Source organism: Podarcis erhardii, assembly GCF_964252035.2.
Source record: "Podarcis erhardii genome assembly, chromosome: 13".
Classification (NCBI taxonomy): Eukaryota; Metazoa; Chordata; class Lepidosauria; order Squamata; family Lacertidae; genus Podarcis; species Podarcis erhardii.
The window spans coordinates 15,640,946-15,655,950 of NC_138502.1; the positions used below are offsets into that span (position 1 = coordinate 15,640,946).

Below are 15,005 nucleotides of genomic sequence, written 5' to 3' on the forward strand. Positions count from 1 at the left end.
AAGTGTACATCACAACCTGACTTAGTGAAGCGGGGGATATATATATGCAATGCAGGTGCTGAACCACTGATCCCTTTGCTATGGGCCAGTTGCTCCTCCCCATGGCTACATACAGTTACCGTATTTTTCGCACCATAGGACGCACTTTTTCCCCTCCAAAAATGAAGGGGAAATGTGTGTGCGTCCTATGGTGCGAATGCAGGCTTTCGCTGAAGCCTGGAGAGTGAGAGGGGTCGGTGCGCACCGACCCCTCACGCTCTCCAGGCTTCGCACACCTCTCCGCAAGCAGCGGGAGCCCAGCGCTGGGCTTCCGCTGCTTGCGGAGAGTTGCCAGCATGCCGAAGCCTGCGCGCACTGAGCTCAGCGCGCCCAGGCTTCGCGGACCTCTCCTCAAGCAGCGGGAGCGCTCCTGCTGCTTGCGGAGAGCTGCCTGTTTGGGGGCTGGGGTCGGGGGAAGCTCGAGCTTCCTCCGCCCCCGCCCCAGCCCCGCGCCTGGGGGGAAAATATTTTTTTCCCCTTTATTTCCCCTCCAAAAAACTGGGTGCGCCCTATGGTCCGGTGCGCCCTATGGTGCGAAAAATACGGTACGGAGGTGGTTTGTTTGTTTGTTTGTTTGTTTGTTTGTTTGTTTAGCAAAAACCAAAGAGGACAGGGCTATTGCGCCCTCCCTTCGTCTTTAATGTGCCACAAGAGTCTATGTTGCTTTTGCCACCTTACAGGGTTGTTGTAAGGGTAAGAAGTATCAGGATGTAAGTAAATAAAAGGGAGGGAAGGAGTTGGGTGCTGCTACGAAGGGATTCGTTGTTAAGTACGGGGAATCGCAAGCTGAAGAGGTGTGAGGCAGAGCACGACACTTGGGGGCTCTGATAAAAGAGTAGAATCTAGAAGATTTGGAGAGGTGCTTCAGGATTCCTTGGCCCCCCCCTTTTCTTTTAACTCTCCTCCCGCCGCCCAAAGAGTGGGAAAACTGGAGAGGGCGAGGGAAAGGAGAGTTTAATTCCTGCTTTGCAAAGCTGAGCAATCAGATCAGAAAGGCGGCTGGTGATTACTGTACTAGTGTATCCAGATATGAGCGCTTGGGGCGCATCTCCATCCGGAGTGAGTACTGCATGTGATCCCCTCTCCGCCCCTCCCCAATTATCCATCATGCTTTGTTTCCAGCACGTTTCCTCCTGTGGCGAGCAGGAGAGATCCCTTTCCCCTGATCTCTCCTGCAATGGAAAAGCTCCAGCCGCTGCCCTATCTCGCTTGTTGGCCGGGATCCCCCTTCCTTGCCTGTACCGCTGCTGCTGCCCTGAGGGGAGGCGCCGGGGCTGCAGGCGGGAGCGGCGGGGAGTGGGTTGGGTTGACGCCTCCAGGCAGCCCCCGCGGTGAAACACGCCCACTTCCCTCCCTCGGCCATCTTCCCAGGGGGCGGTGGGGGGGAGGGTCCTGCAAATAGTAGGAATGATCAACTTCGGATACACTTGCACTCCCCGCTTGTGCGCAAAGGCTTCCGCCACGCCCCCTCTTGAAGATCAACAATGCCCACCCCCGCGTGTCCCTCCACGCGCCTTCAGCGTTTGTTGGCGTCCACACCGGAGAGCAGAACCGCGATGGTCGCTGACCGAGCACGCTTCCTCCCCCTTGTAACAATGCGCACGCCGACATATACAGTGGTACCCCGTACTTAATTCGTTCCGGAGGTCCGTTCTTAACCGGAAACTTTTCTTAACCTGAAGCACCACTTTAGCTAATGGGGCCTCCTGCTGCTGCTGCACCGCTGGAGCCCGATTTCTGTTCTCATCCTGAAGCAAAGTTCTTAACCTGAAGCACTATTTCTGGGTTAGCGGAGTCTGTAACGTGAAGCGTAGGTAACCTGAGGTACCACTGTACATACAGCAGGTGTCTGCCTGCAACTCCAGTGCTGCAATCAAGTTGCAGGCCAGCAGTGCAAACGCACAAGCGAAGTTTGGGTTTTTCCTGACTATAAAACTATAGGATAGATCTATAGGGGAGCAACAGTGGGGTAGCGAGGCAGCTTCACGTGCTCAGAAGAGGAGAGCGCAGTTCAGCCAGGGGTTTGGAGCAAGGGGGGCTTCCTCTGAGGGAAGTCATAGAATTGTAAGGCTGGAAGGGATCCCAAGGGGAATCTAGTCCAACTCCTGGCTCCAACTAGGTGTAGGTTTTAGATCTGCTTTGCAGACCAATTCAATCCAAAAATTTGAACATGCCTAAAATTCAATCCCTCCTGCCAACCTAGCAGTTCGAAAGCACGTCAAAGTGCAAGTAGATAAATAGGTACCACTCTGGCGGGAAGGTAAACGGCGATTCCGTGCGCTGCTCTGGTTCGCCAGAAGCGGCTTAGTCATGCTGGCCACATGACCCAGAAGCTGTGCGCCTGCTCCCTCTGCCAATAAAGAGAGATAAGCGCCGCAACCCCAGAGTCGGCCACGACCGGACCTAATGGTCAGGGGTCCCTTTACCTTTAAAAATTCAATCCAAAAATTTGAACATGCCTAAAAACGGCCAGGTCCTTGCCACCTGTCCCTGGTGTTCAATCTAGATGAAAGACCCTTGGGCAGAGTGCCTTTGATGGGGTCCCCTCCTCTTTCCAAGGCATTGTTGCCCACTCCCTTGCCTCTGTGCCCAATGCACCCAACTCTTTGATGGGGGTGGCAGGAATGGGGAGAGAAGGTCATGTTCCTGGGGGACTTGTCACTTGCTCTTGTCACTGCTTGTGTGCTTGGAGAGGACAGGTGAACAGGTCAGGTGGCAACTGCAAGCAGGAAGAGCAAAAGGGCCCGGAGGCACAAGAGTGACACTGGGCCCCCTGGGGCAGGTGGCCGTTGGCAGGTGCCTGACTCTGCCTGCCCCTGACACCCATGAAGCTTATACCTTAGGATAACCTTGCTCTCCGTAACACACAGGCATGGAAAGATAGACAGACACGCACACCAAACGAATGCCCAGCTACAAGGCTTACATTCCACAGAAGATAAGGAACTGGAATTTGGTCAGGAGCAGGCTTTTATTAGGTTATTTTCAAGGACCTACCAAGGGCTTAAAGAGAGAGAGAGAGAGAGAATAAGACTCAACTACTTGCCAGTAAATAATTCCACAGGGGAGAGGGCAGATACTGCTCTCGATACTGGAATCTGACTTAACGGGGCACATAGGAACCAATCTGTCCTGCCAGGAGTCCACTAGGGTGGGCACAAGCAGACAAAGAAGAATGGAGCGAGGGCAGCAGGACTTTGGCTTAAAAAATAAAATAGGAAAACTGACAACCCTAGCTCTCATCATACTTTTTCGGCTTATGAAAGAGGGTTTTTCCTCTCAAGTGTGTTCTCCAGTAGCTTATTTGACTATGGGCAAAGTCTATGCAGGTTCTGGGCTCCCAGGAACTATCAAGTGCATCATTCTTGGAGACCACATTTAAACACAAAGACACACAAGCCTAGGCAACTCCTGAGCCTCCTCCGTCCAGTCCCCGGACAAGCCAAACATAAGGATACATTTCTCCAGCTCCCCAATATATTTTTTATGAAATCCAAATCATGTTTGCAGAAATATTTCGTGAAATGTTGCCTTCTCCTGAAGATCAAACTCTTTCTGAGGGCTGAACCTTTCCATGAAAGCAGATGCATCCCTTTTAAGCCTTCAGAAAAGAACATTTGCTAGAAATAAACCACACTTACAGCTGGCAAATTAAAAGCAGGGGAAATGGTATAGCATCATGAGGGCAGAAGAAAGGGGAGGTCAAACAATGAGCAGGTCTAAGAAGAAACCTGCTGGCTTCACTATAAGAAAGAATGTTTGGTTTGATGCCCCCAGTGTCAGAGGAGCCAGAGGAAGACGATGGTTACGAGCGAATGCATAGGGAACCGGTTCCAGTGCAGGAACAGGCCCCCCTTGCAGGAAACAGTGGTTTATTCTGACGTCCAGAGTGGTGTTCAAGCTCAGGAATCAGATGAATCTTCTTTCTGAGCTTGAAAAGGGGGGAATGAGGCAAGGAAGAAGGGCTACCCCTATGCTCTCCATATAATCAGTTATCAGTAATCAATATATCCATATATGCTCACACATAATCAGGGCTTACAGTATTTTATAATCCATTTTGAATCAAAGGGAAGCTGTGCCTTAGCTAACTGCATACTGCTTGAAACAGCAAAATTAGGAACCGACCTTTCCCCTACAAACATCCGTGTACCCTGGACAAGGGGAAGACGTGAATCAGAGATTCTGGTACAAAATCCCCTCAGATACAGGCTAAATTAATCCACAGAACAGGAAGAGCAAAACCACAAAATCTCCAAACTCCCTGTCCTGTCATAACTAGGGGAAAGGTTAGACAGAGCGTCCCTGCAAGCATCGGAAAGCAGAACTAGAACTCCATGCTTGACCAGGAGCTGGTAGCATGGCAAGAAGCTTGCTAATTGGCTAATTTTCACTGACAATATCGTGACTGCCTCATGGTTGTCTCATGATTTATGATTTGCTGTGATCTGCTCAGGTATAAAGACCTCTGGATTTCTGTCAATCGGGGTCCCAGTTCCTTTTGGAAGAGATTCCAAACTGGGTCCTTATTGCCTGGCAATAAACTTCACCTTCTTATTCTCCATTGCTGAGCCTGCCTGATCCTTATTTAACACCAAGCATTACCTGTTTACGTTCACGTGCTTCAAGCCTACAGATAAAATCATGCAGGCACACAAGCCTTCAGTTCATCTCACAGGTGGCTACTGCTCTACAACCTGCAGGCAGAACCTTGCCTTCAAGGCAATTTTGCTCTAGCCAATGCTGAGCCAAACATGATTATATGGACATCTAAAAAAAAATTAAATTTATAGTCCTCATGATTGCAAAGAAAAAATCTGGAAATAAAAGTAGCAATTTTTGAACCAAAACTAAGAAAACAAAAGGGCAAGTAGAAGAACCTCAGTTTTGTTGTGAATCTTTGCAATTTTTAAGCAGGGTATTTAAGGACATGATTCCTGTTTGTTTGGACTGGGTTGTTTTTAGCAAATGCAGTCAGAAATAGGGATACTAATGATAATAATAAGCTTTCCTAAATAAACTAAAACCTTTCTGGGCATCCCTATAAAATACAACAGGTGCAGTCCTGCTTCAAGCTTAAATTGATTTTTAATGGTTTGATTATACTTTTCCCCACACTTCCCTCCAAGGAAGACTTAGAAACCATAGTTTTGTGAGGTTGCTGAGAACTCTGTGGTCTTAATCCACCATCACCTCTAGGCCATATAGAAGTACAATGCCTAAAATTCTTTGGTGAGCTGCAGTTCTGGAACTCGAGCCCATTGGCTTTGGCAAGGACAACATGCCTTTCAAGTTGGAAGGGAAAGGCAGAAACGTCCCCTAACTGTGGCCACTCTTGTCCAGGGGCAGAGAGATCAGAGGGAAAGGGAACCAACCAAGTCACACAACAGGATGATGCAAGGTTCCTGCACAATAGTATTTCTATTGCCCAGCAATGCTGTCTGCTTTTCCATAAGGTAAGACGTTCTGCATTGCAGCAAGTCAATAAATCTGCATCCTGGTAGAATGTCTGAGCGCACCTCTCCTGTGACAACTAGGCAGTCCCTCCTTTACATTCCTGGGAACCACACAGCACTACAGCTATTGAGGCAACATCATCTCAGCTTGGTCAAGCTCACTTGGACATAAGTATCTCTGGGGGAGGGGGGGAGCCCTGGCTCAAGAGTTGCATTTCCTGGCACGTCTTCATTATGCCCGGGAATATTAGGGGTCTGAATCCCAAAATGTTCAGTTACCTGTCTAGGCACAACCAGCCAGGTATCCTACCCCCAACCCGCCGAAGACGTTATAACGGTCAAGCAAGTGCAATGTACTCTACCAACAGTAGTGGGACATTAGTAAAATAATAATAATAATAATAACAACAATAATACTTTTCTATCAGCTCACAATTGTAAATTCCTGCCCTACAAGGAGGGCGGGGAAATCAAAGTTCTAGCCGCATTGGGCAGAGTGACACCTCCAAAACCAGATCGCCTCTGGCAGGATGGAGGTAGAGGAAAGCAGCGTTGGGAGGGGAGGGCGTTTATTCTGAGAAGGGGGCTCCCCGCCTAGTCAATTCCGCGGTGCAGCTTGAGATGGCGGGAGAGGTTGCTCAAGGTGATGAACCCTTTGTGGCAGACGGTGCACTTGAAAGGGCGCTCGCCACTGTGCAGCAGCCGGTGCCGTTTCAGGTAGCACTCGTGCCGGAAGAACTTGCCGCACTCGGTGCACTGGTAGGGCTTCTCGCCGGTGTGCACCAAGACGTGGCGGTCCAGGTCCCGGGGGCTGCGGAAGTACTTTTCGCACTCGCTGCATTTGTAGAGTTTCTTGCTGGGCCGGGCGGGGAACGCGCGGAGGTCCAGCTGCGGCAACAGGTGGCGTTCCAGCTCACTGCCGGGGCCTGACATTGGGGAAGCAGCCACAGCGTGGCTCAACTGGTGCTCCTCCAGCGTCTGCAAGTTCACAAAGGGCTGGCCGCATATCCCGCAGCTGAAGGAGGGCTCGCCGCCATGAGCAGTCAAGTGAGCCGCCAGGGTGTTGCCATTGGCGAAAAAGGTCCCGCATTCACACTGGTACAGCGTTTCGGGGGGCCGCATGTCTGGAGGGTGGCAGGTGGGGCAGCCCCTGCTGTGCTGCTGGGCCTCTGTCCCCCCACCTCGCGGCTCTTCTTCCAGGCCCCGCAATTCCAGCATCCCATCGCTTGGTGGAACCTTCCCAGAGCACACTGGGCAGGGCGGGGGCCTGTCCTTGGCATGCGTGAGCTTGTGGCGCTCTAACAGCGCCGCAGCGTTGAAGTCCCGCTCACAGTCGGGGCACTTGAAGGGCTTGATGTCAGTGTGGGCGAGCCAATGGCGCCGCAGTTCGGATGCCAACTGGAAATGGCGTCCGCAGGCCCCGCAGCCAAAGGGCGCGGCCCGGCCTCGCCCGGCGCTGCAGAGGTGCCCCAGGGGACTTTGCTCTTTCCCGCAGGCCAGGCAGCGGGGGGCGGGCGTCTGAGGGGCTGCGGCAGCGGGGGAAGCGCGGTGCTGCCGCTTGAGGTGGCGCCCCAAGCTGCTGCGGGAGGAGAAGCGGAGCTCGCAGACGTGGCAGCAGTAGGGCTTCTCCCCCGTGTGCACCACCTGGTGGTGGAGGAGCCCCGTGGAGTCTCGGAAGCCTTTGGGGCACATGGTGCAGCGGTAGGGGCGCTCCCCGGTGTGGCTCCGGATGTGGTTCACCAGGTTGAAGGAATGCTTGAAGCTCTTGACGCAGTGAGGGCACTGGAAAGGCTTGAGCTCGGTGTGTCGGGCAAAATGGCGGCGCAGGTCCGAGCGGTAACGGAAGCTCTTGTCGCACTCGGAGCAGTGGAAAGGGGCCCGGGCACCCGGCCCATGGTCTGTTAGGAGCGACGGGTCGTCCTCCGCGTCCGAGTAGAGAACGGCACACTCTTCCACGGTTCCGGTGGCAGCCCGGACCCCACCTGGGGCCTGAAGGGAGTGCTGGCCCTCTGGCCACTCTTCATCGCAGTTCTCCATCTACCCAACAGTGCCTCTACGGGACAGAGAAAGGACAGTGAAAGAATCAGAGTGGGACTCCATGGCCGCCGAGCCCTCCCAGTATAAAAGCATTCCCTCCCCCTGATTAAACCCCACTATCCGGAACAGGGAGCCAGTGTGGAGTAGTGGTTAGAGTGTTGGACCAGGAACTGTGAGAGACCAGGGTTCAAATCCCCACTCAGCTGTGAAACTCACTAGGTTACCTTGGGCCAGTTGCTGTTTCTCAGCTGAACCTAGATAAAATGGGGAGGAAGTGAACCATGCATGCCACCTTGAGCACATTGGAGGAGAGGTGGCATATACCTGCAATCAGTCAATCAATCAATCAATCAATCAATCAAGCCTAGCACAGAAGGTGCCTGCAGAACACACACTTCTCCAAGATGCCAAGGCAGGAATCTTAGGAATCTGCATGTATGTGAAAATGGCTCTTCATGGAGTCAGAAGGTTCAGCTTATAGCTTTTGCTTCCAGAAACAGGAAGTGAGTCAAAGGATTTGGGGAATTCTCCAAACTTTTCAACTGCACAAGATGACAGAGGGTGGCAGACAGTATGAAGCACGTGAACGTAAGCAGGTACTCACTTAGTGCTAAATAAGGATCAGGCAGACTCAGCAATGGAGAATAAGAAGGTGAAGTTTATTGCCAGGACAGGGAGTTTGGAGATTTTGTGGTTTTGCTCTTCCTGTTCTGTGGATTAATTTAGCCTGTATCTGAGGGGATTATGTACCAGAATCTCTGATTCACGTCTTCCCCTTGTCCAGGGTACACGGATGTTTGTAGGGGAAAGGTTGGCTCCTAATTTTGCTGTTTCAAGCAGTATGCAGTTAGCTAAGGCACAGCTTCCCTTTGATTCAAAATGGATTATAAAATACTGTAAGCCCTGATTATGTGTGAGCATATATGAATATATTGATTACTGATAACTGATTATATGGATAGCATAGGGGTAGCCCTTCTTCCTTGCCTCAAGTACAGTCAACTTTGGTTGTCGAATGTCTCGGCTGCCAAATGTTTTGGAAGCCAAACACCGACAACCCGGAAGTAACTGCTTCCGTTTTTGAGCATGTCTCCGAAGTCAAACAGCTTCCGAGGCGTGTTTGTCAATTTCCCCCATTGAACTTGCTTTGATCCTCGGTTTTGGAAGTCAAATGGACTTCTAGAACGGATTACGTTTGAAAACAGAGGTCCCAATGTACTAGGTTTGGATGTGGGAAATATTCCAGATCTAGATCTGTGCCCAGCTAGTGGTGACAATGGCTGGGCCGACCTTGGGGGGGTGGGGGTGGGGAATCATGGTCTGGACTCTCAACCTAATTGATCTCACCAAGCTGATATGTGCATAAATGAGATGAGGATAAAGGGCACAACTGTAAAGATCACTCTGCAGATGGAAGCCCCATTAAGTCCAATAAATCTTACTCCCAGGAAAACATGTATAGGATTGCAGCTAAAGCCAGTAGGACATGGATAATAAAAATAAGCCCACTCACTATTTTCTGCAGCAGAGAAATGTAGCACACTCAGAAACATGCACCCCTTGAATTTTTTGAATGAAATGAGGGGGGGGGTGTCCTAGTTTTTTTGGGGGTAGTCAGTGAGACCTTGGATTGTGTTTAAAAGGTTAGAGACTAGAAGTGAAGCCATCCCTTTCCAAAGTACCCGGAAGTCCCCCAAATCTGTGTGAAGCCATTCTGTCCTAAACTCCTAGCTTCCCCCACACCCCAACCCCAAAGTCCTGACTTTCAGCCACACTTGGCACAAAAGATGTTCATATGCATGGCATATGCCAGCAACCCAACAGCCAACTCGGCGTCTCTTCCACATTACAGTTCTATGATTCTATAAACATGTAACACAGAAATTTGTCCCAAAATTGTAGGTGGATTTAAATTTGCACTTAAAATAATATTTAGGTGAAAGCTTAATTGCTACTGCGATGCTGCTAGTTGTGAAGTGATCTTGTTTGAGGTAGCAGAAAAGACAGAAGGAAGTTAAGCCATGCATTCCCTCTTGGAAGCAAGTGTCCCTTGCCAGAAAACCCCAAAGACCAACCATCACGGATTCCACTTTCCCACCTTGGCTGCATAACAAGACCACATGCTTCTGCATTCTGTTAATTAATTCAGAATAACTACTACTGCTCAGGTTCCAGAAATCCAAGTTGTTAATGAGTGTACTCCCACATCAGTTGTACATTGTGGAAGACATTAACCCATTTATCCTGACTGACTACAAGTAGAGGAAAAAAGATGTTACGGATAACTTGTTTTATTTCCTTCTTATAATTCTTTCTATAAATACATAATCCATATAAAAGACACTTGATAAGTAGAAGAACATAAACCATGACAGCCATGTATCACACTAATAATACACAGTTGTACATGAAAAAGTCTATACTAAACATCCAGCTTTATCTTTTAAATATGTACTGCAATCAACACTAATGCTTGTTCATATCTTAAAACAAGCCCCCATTCTACTTATTACTATTACAGTACTTTATCGCAACGTTCTATATAGCTCATCCTGCTTCCTAATGTTCATAACTTCCTACTGATGTTACAGAATCCTACTTAATTATAATTTAATTAAATCCTTCCTTTTAATTTAAAATCACTGGCAATTTTATATTATTGACTTGTTCTCTAATTGGGTTCAGTTTATGAGGTTTAATCATCCCCCCTCCCTCCCCAGCTCAGGCACATAACATTCCAGTAGCTGACAGAAATGTAAAGAATTTGGGTCCGGATATGATGTTACAATGCTCTCCTTTACATAGTTTAATGAACAATAAAAAAGCTGATCCCTGGGGATTTGTACTTGAAATAAGGTGTTACGGAGAACTAACCTGCCTTAAGTGATCTTGAATAGGCATCCGTACAGAACCCATGAGTTCTGGCTCCCAGCATTTCCCAGCAATGACCCCCCCACCCTAACTCTGTCTGCCCCCTCCCTAAAGAACCCAGGCGCCCCCCCCCCTCGTCTCTCCTTCTTGGCCTCTTTATCCCACCTGCATGACCCAGTTGGCTCAGGCACAGAGGCGGCCAGTGCCAAGGTGTCAATCACGGGGTGGGTGAAGGGTGCGTCTGTTTCTCCCCTGTGTTCTCCCCCCCCCCCAAAGTCTAAGGGGAATCCCTCCCCCCTCCCCGTCTGCTCCCCACCCACCTCCCCGGTACTCACAACTTCTTATAGGTGCCGACATTTTACGGGGTGGGGTGGGGGGCCACTTCTTCGGAGGAAGGGGACAGAGCCGCTCCCCCGCCCCCAACCTCCCATAGCAGCAAGCAGCCAGGCTGGTGGTGGGGTGTTGACCTCTTGCGATAGCCTGTCCTCTCCACCCTCAAATCCAACCCCTATGGAAGTTCACAGGACACCCCACCCCCCACTCCGCCCCCATCTTTTCTGTGGGCAAGGAGGGAGGAGTAACAACGGTCGCATCTTCGCCATCTTTAATGTGGGCACTCAATGAGGGACTGGAGGCTCGGTGAAGCGACATTTTTTGTGTGGGCAGCCGGCTCAAAGGTGTGATGTTTTCTGATATTCACAGCACCGTTCTGCAAAATCTCAGGGCCATACTAGCAAGAGTCTTGGTATTTTTAGTGTAGGAAACAGGTTTATTATTATTGGTTAGAAGGGAGGGGGAGCGCGAAAACGATGGAAAGCACCCATCTTTCTTACTGGCAAAGGGAAGTGCAGCGAGGCCGCCATGTTTGCGCCGGGCAGTAAGCGAAGAGCTGCACGAAGGGACATGTCTTTGTTGTTACTACGGCAACTTCCCCGCACCATCCAATGGAGCCGCCATATTTGATGTGGGCAAAGAAGATTAAAGGTCATTTTTGACACTCAGGGAGGCGCCAAATTTTCGTTTTGAAATGCATAAACTAAAACAAAACCAAAACAGGTTTATCGTTCGCGTGGTCAGAGCAGCACCATTATTTATTGTGAGGGAAAAAGTAAGAACAGGAATCCATCAGTGATGAGGTGAGGAAGGAGGGGGGCTGAGGGGATCCCATATTTTAGTCTCTTCTTGAAAAACTCATATGGTAAGTAATTGCAATGTTTCTGCATCACTCACAGATTTATGAGGCTTCAACAGCGGAAAGAGCCGTGATTTGTCACCCCCTACGCTGACAGAAACTCCACAGGTGAGGCTCCTTATCCCATTATAATTCTGTGAGAAAATTTCTGCCTGTCATAGTGGGGCAGGGAAATTAAGTTAATTCACCTTAGCTAGGTGAATATGGGAGAAGGAAATTATTGCAATAAGGGTCAGGCTTTCCCAGTCAGCATCCATTTATACATAATTTTCACTTTACTAATAAGGTTCTCAAATGGAGAGCCAGTGTGGTTAGTGCTAGCAACTAGGACCTGGGAGACCAGGGTTCAAATCCTCATTCAGCCATGAAGCTGCCCTTAGGCCAGTCACTGCCTCTCAGCCCAGTCTACCTAGCAAGGTTGTTGTGGGGATTGATTAAGGTGGAAGGGAGAACAGATTGCATGGCTACTGCCAGAAACATCAATCCTGGGTCTCCACCTTGAGCTCCTTGGAGAAAAAGGTGGAATATAAATACAACCAATCAATCAAATCAATGCTCTGCTGAAGCAGCTTGTATGCCAGAACAATGCAAATGTGTTTAAAACAGGGGGAAAGTTCTGTTCTAATCTATTCATATTTTAATTAAATTAAATTTACAGCACAATTTATCCTGACAACTTAGAATGGCTGACAGTGAAAAAGCCTCATTAAAAAAAAAATAAAAAATCAATCACTGCCCAGTCAGTGTTGATTTTTAAATCGTATAATGTAATTTTTACATGTTTTCATTTTGTTATTAATATATACTTTTGTACTGATCTGTTTTGTATATCACTTTGTGTTTCTTTTGCATATAAAGCAATTAAGAAAATTTCTAAACACTGTTAAGTAAAATTTAGACAGTGGTACCTTGGTTCTCAAACTTAATCCATTCTGGGAGTCTGTTTTGACTCCCGAAACCATTCAAAAACTAAGGTGCAGCTTCTGATTGGCTGCAGGAGCTTCCTGCACTCAAGAGGAAGCTGCGTTGGACGTTCAGCTTCTGAAAAACGTTTGCAAACCGGAACACTTCCGGGCTTGCGGCATTCTGGAGCCGATTTGTTTGGCAATTAAGCCGTTTGGGAACCAAGGTACCACTGTACTCCCTTGCTTGCTTTATTGTGTCTCCACTCCAACCCCTTCACAGCTTCTATTTATGTTGCTTTTTAAAACACACAAACATGCTTTGTCAGGTGAGTCTCGAAGGCAGTGCAGTTCCATGGATTGTGTTATGAGTGCACTCTCAGTTCATCTTAAGGTATCTTGGTGGGACAGGGTGCAAGAAGGGAAGGGCTATAGTAGCTCAGTGGTAATTTGCATGCAGAAGGTCCCATTTCAGTCCTCATGCAGGGATGAAAATGTCCCATGTGAAACCTTGCATAGCTGCTGTTAATCAGTGTGGACAATGCATGGTAGTCTGACTCAGCATAAAACAGTTTCCTAAATCCTTAGGTGTTCTCTAAACTCTATTGGACCTAAGCTATTTAGCATCTTGAATTGTGGCTGGAGGCCTTTTGCAGAATTTGGAAATTGGTGCATTTTTTTTCTGGTAACTTCCTCCTTTTAGTTCAACAGTCTTCATGGTCAAGCCAACATGTGATTTGTAGCCACATCACAAAGAAATGAATGATGGCTGTTAGATCTGTACATGGTCTTTGTGAGATAACCAGCCTCATACAACCAAGTCTAATTAATACACAAAAAGATTGAGATCATAAAGCAAGCTGTCCTTAAGCTTGGGAGGGACTGGGTGATCAATCATATGGTTCAACCTCCAGTCTACCTGATGAACTCAGCATGTGAGGTCTGAGTTGGTTGCTGTAGCTCAGACCCTATGGCTCTTGAGTTCCTATACTAATAATTTAGGATTTTCACCATTGTAAGTGAGTCAAGTTTTACTGACTGTGCAACTTTTTCTGAATGCTGTATGGAAAAGTACATTAATCTGACCTTTGGAGAGTTTGTAAGTAAACCATTTTTTTAAACTTATCAAACATGTGGTCTTTTTCTACGCTAGGAAAAGAGTGCAACTTTGGGAAAAAAACATCTTGAGGAGACATTTTGGAACTCACTTTAAATTAAGGGCATATTTTAAAGGTTTAACAACCTCTATTTCCACATTTTACTTTGCTGCATGTTTTGTGATTTCAAACCTCTTGATCATGGCATCCAGGAATTCTCCTTTTTATATACCTATATTTCCTTACCAACAATCATTTCATCAGGAGAAACAATAGTTTTATGACTGAATCCAGGAGTAATCAGAGACTGAATGTCCTTTGAAGGTGAACTCTCATCATTTTGTTCTCTAACTACATTCTCAAAACCAGAGGCAATTGGCACTTTTGCTACACAAAACAACATGTATTTACTCCAGGTTAATTGAGCAAGGATAGCTAATGCCCTTTGATTCTATACTGCTGCTCAGTAGCATTAAAAAAACCTGTTTCTCCCAGGTGACATCCTCCCCTTTAAGCATTCCTTAATGTACTCCTACTCAGCATTTTATTGTGTGATCTGCCTGAAAACTTTATTTTTTAACTGCTGTTGGTTGTACAGTGGAACCTTGGGTTATGGCAGGGATCTGTTCCAGAGGCCCCGCCGCAACCTGAAAATGACGCACACACATCAAAGCGCCGCATCTGCACATGCACGGTGCGATTTAGAGCTTCTGCACGAGCCACAAACCTGGAAGTAACCTGTTCCAGTACTTCCAGGCTTGCCGTGGACGTTCGCCAAAGCGGATGCAAGCGGAGGCAGACGCAGAACGAGGTTTGACTGTATTGTTATTTTTACTTTTTAAGGTTGAATTTTCATTGTATTTTGTACTATGTTGGTTTTGAGTAGTGTAGCCTTGTGTACTTAGGGTTTTGTTTTTACAAAGTGGGGTAGGAATTCATTAATAAAAGTAAATAGTGGTTGTGTTAAGTGATGATTCCATATTGATATTTAAATTGAGCCCTGAAAAGGTACTGCATTTTACAAATGCAGTTTCTGACCCCTGCAGAACCTTGGCTCCTGCAGCTAATTGGAAGCTGCGGAAGTCGCATCAGACGTTCGGGTTCCAAATAATGTTTGCAAACCAGAACACTCACTACTGGGTTTGTGGCATCAGGAGCTGAAACGTTAGACTTGCAAGGTGTTTGGGATCCAAGGTATGACTGTACTGAGCTGCACTGACCAATGGTCTGACTCTGTATACAGCAGCTTCCTACTGGGGGGGGGGGTGTCATTGGTTCCCCATCTCTGCCACAGCTTGTACAACATAAGCATATAACTTAGCTTCTTTATTTCTTAACAAAGCAACTTTATTTTTTCTGTATATCAGAAGACAGGTAACAAAGTGTCACTGTTCAAGAATGTCACTGTTCA

The 15,005-nt window shown here is 47.8% G+C and overlaps 1 protein-coding gene and 1 long non-coding RNA gene across 3 annotated transcripts in view; one reads left to right on the plus strand and one right to left on the minus strand.

Annotated features, from left to right (window-relative positions):
* Positions 1-2,991: 2,991 nt before the first annotated feature.
* Positions 2,992-10,950, minus strand: FIZ1 (FLT3 interacting zinc finger 1). Its single transcript, XM_081837283.1, has 2 exons — positions 10,739-10,950; positions 2,992-7,548 (listed from the first exon to the last, which is right to left on the minus strand). Exon 2 carries the CDS (start codon positions 7,530-7,532, stop codon positions 6,090-6,092), a length of 1,443 nt encoding a protein of 480 aa, XP_081693409.1. The 5' UTR covers positions 7,533-7,548; positions 10,739-10,950; the 3' UTR covers positions 2,992-6,089.
* A 184-nt stretch (positions 10,951-11,134) lies between these two features.
* Positions 11,135-15,005, plus strand: part of LOC309327806 — a 37,042-nt gene continuing 33,171 nt past the window's right edge. The window contains exons 1-3 of one of the 2 annotated variants that reach the window (XR_014150653.1): positions 11,135-11,539; positions 11,636-11,703; positions 14,193-14,405. This is a non-coding gene — a long non-coding RNA (uncharacterized lncRNA). The remainder of the gene's footprint in view (positions 11,540-11,635; positions 11,704-14,192; positions 14,406-15,005) is intronic. The other variant, XR_014150654.1, reaches the window with a different exon arrangement.

Excerpts from the sequence above, each read along its gene's own strand:
- FIZ1 (XM_081837283.1), bottom strand. The coding sequence starts at position 7,532 with ATGGAGAACTGCGATGAAGAGTGGCCAGAGGGCCAGCACTCCCTTCAG.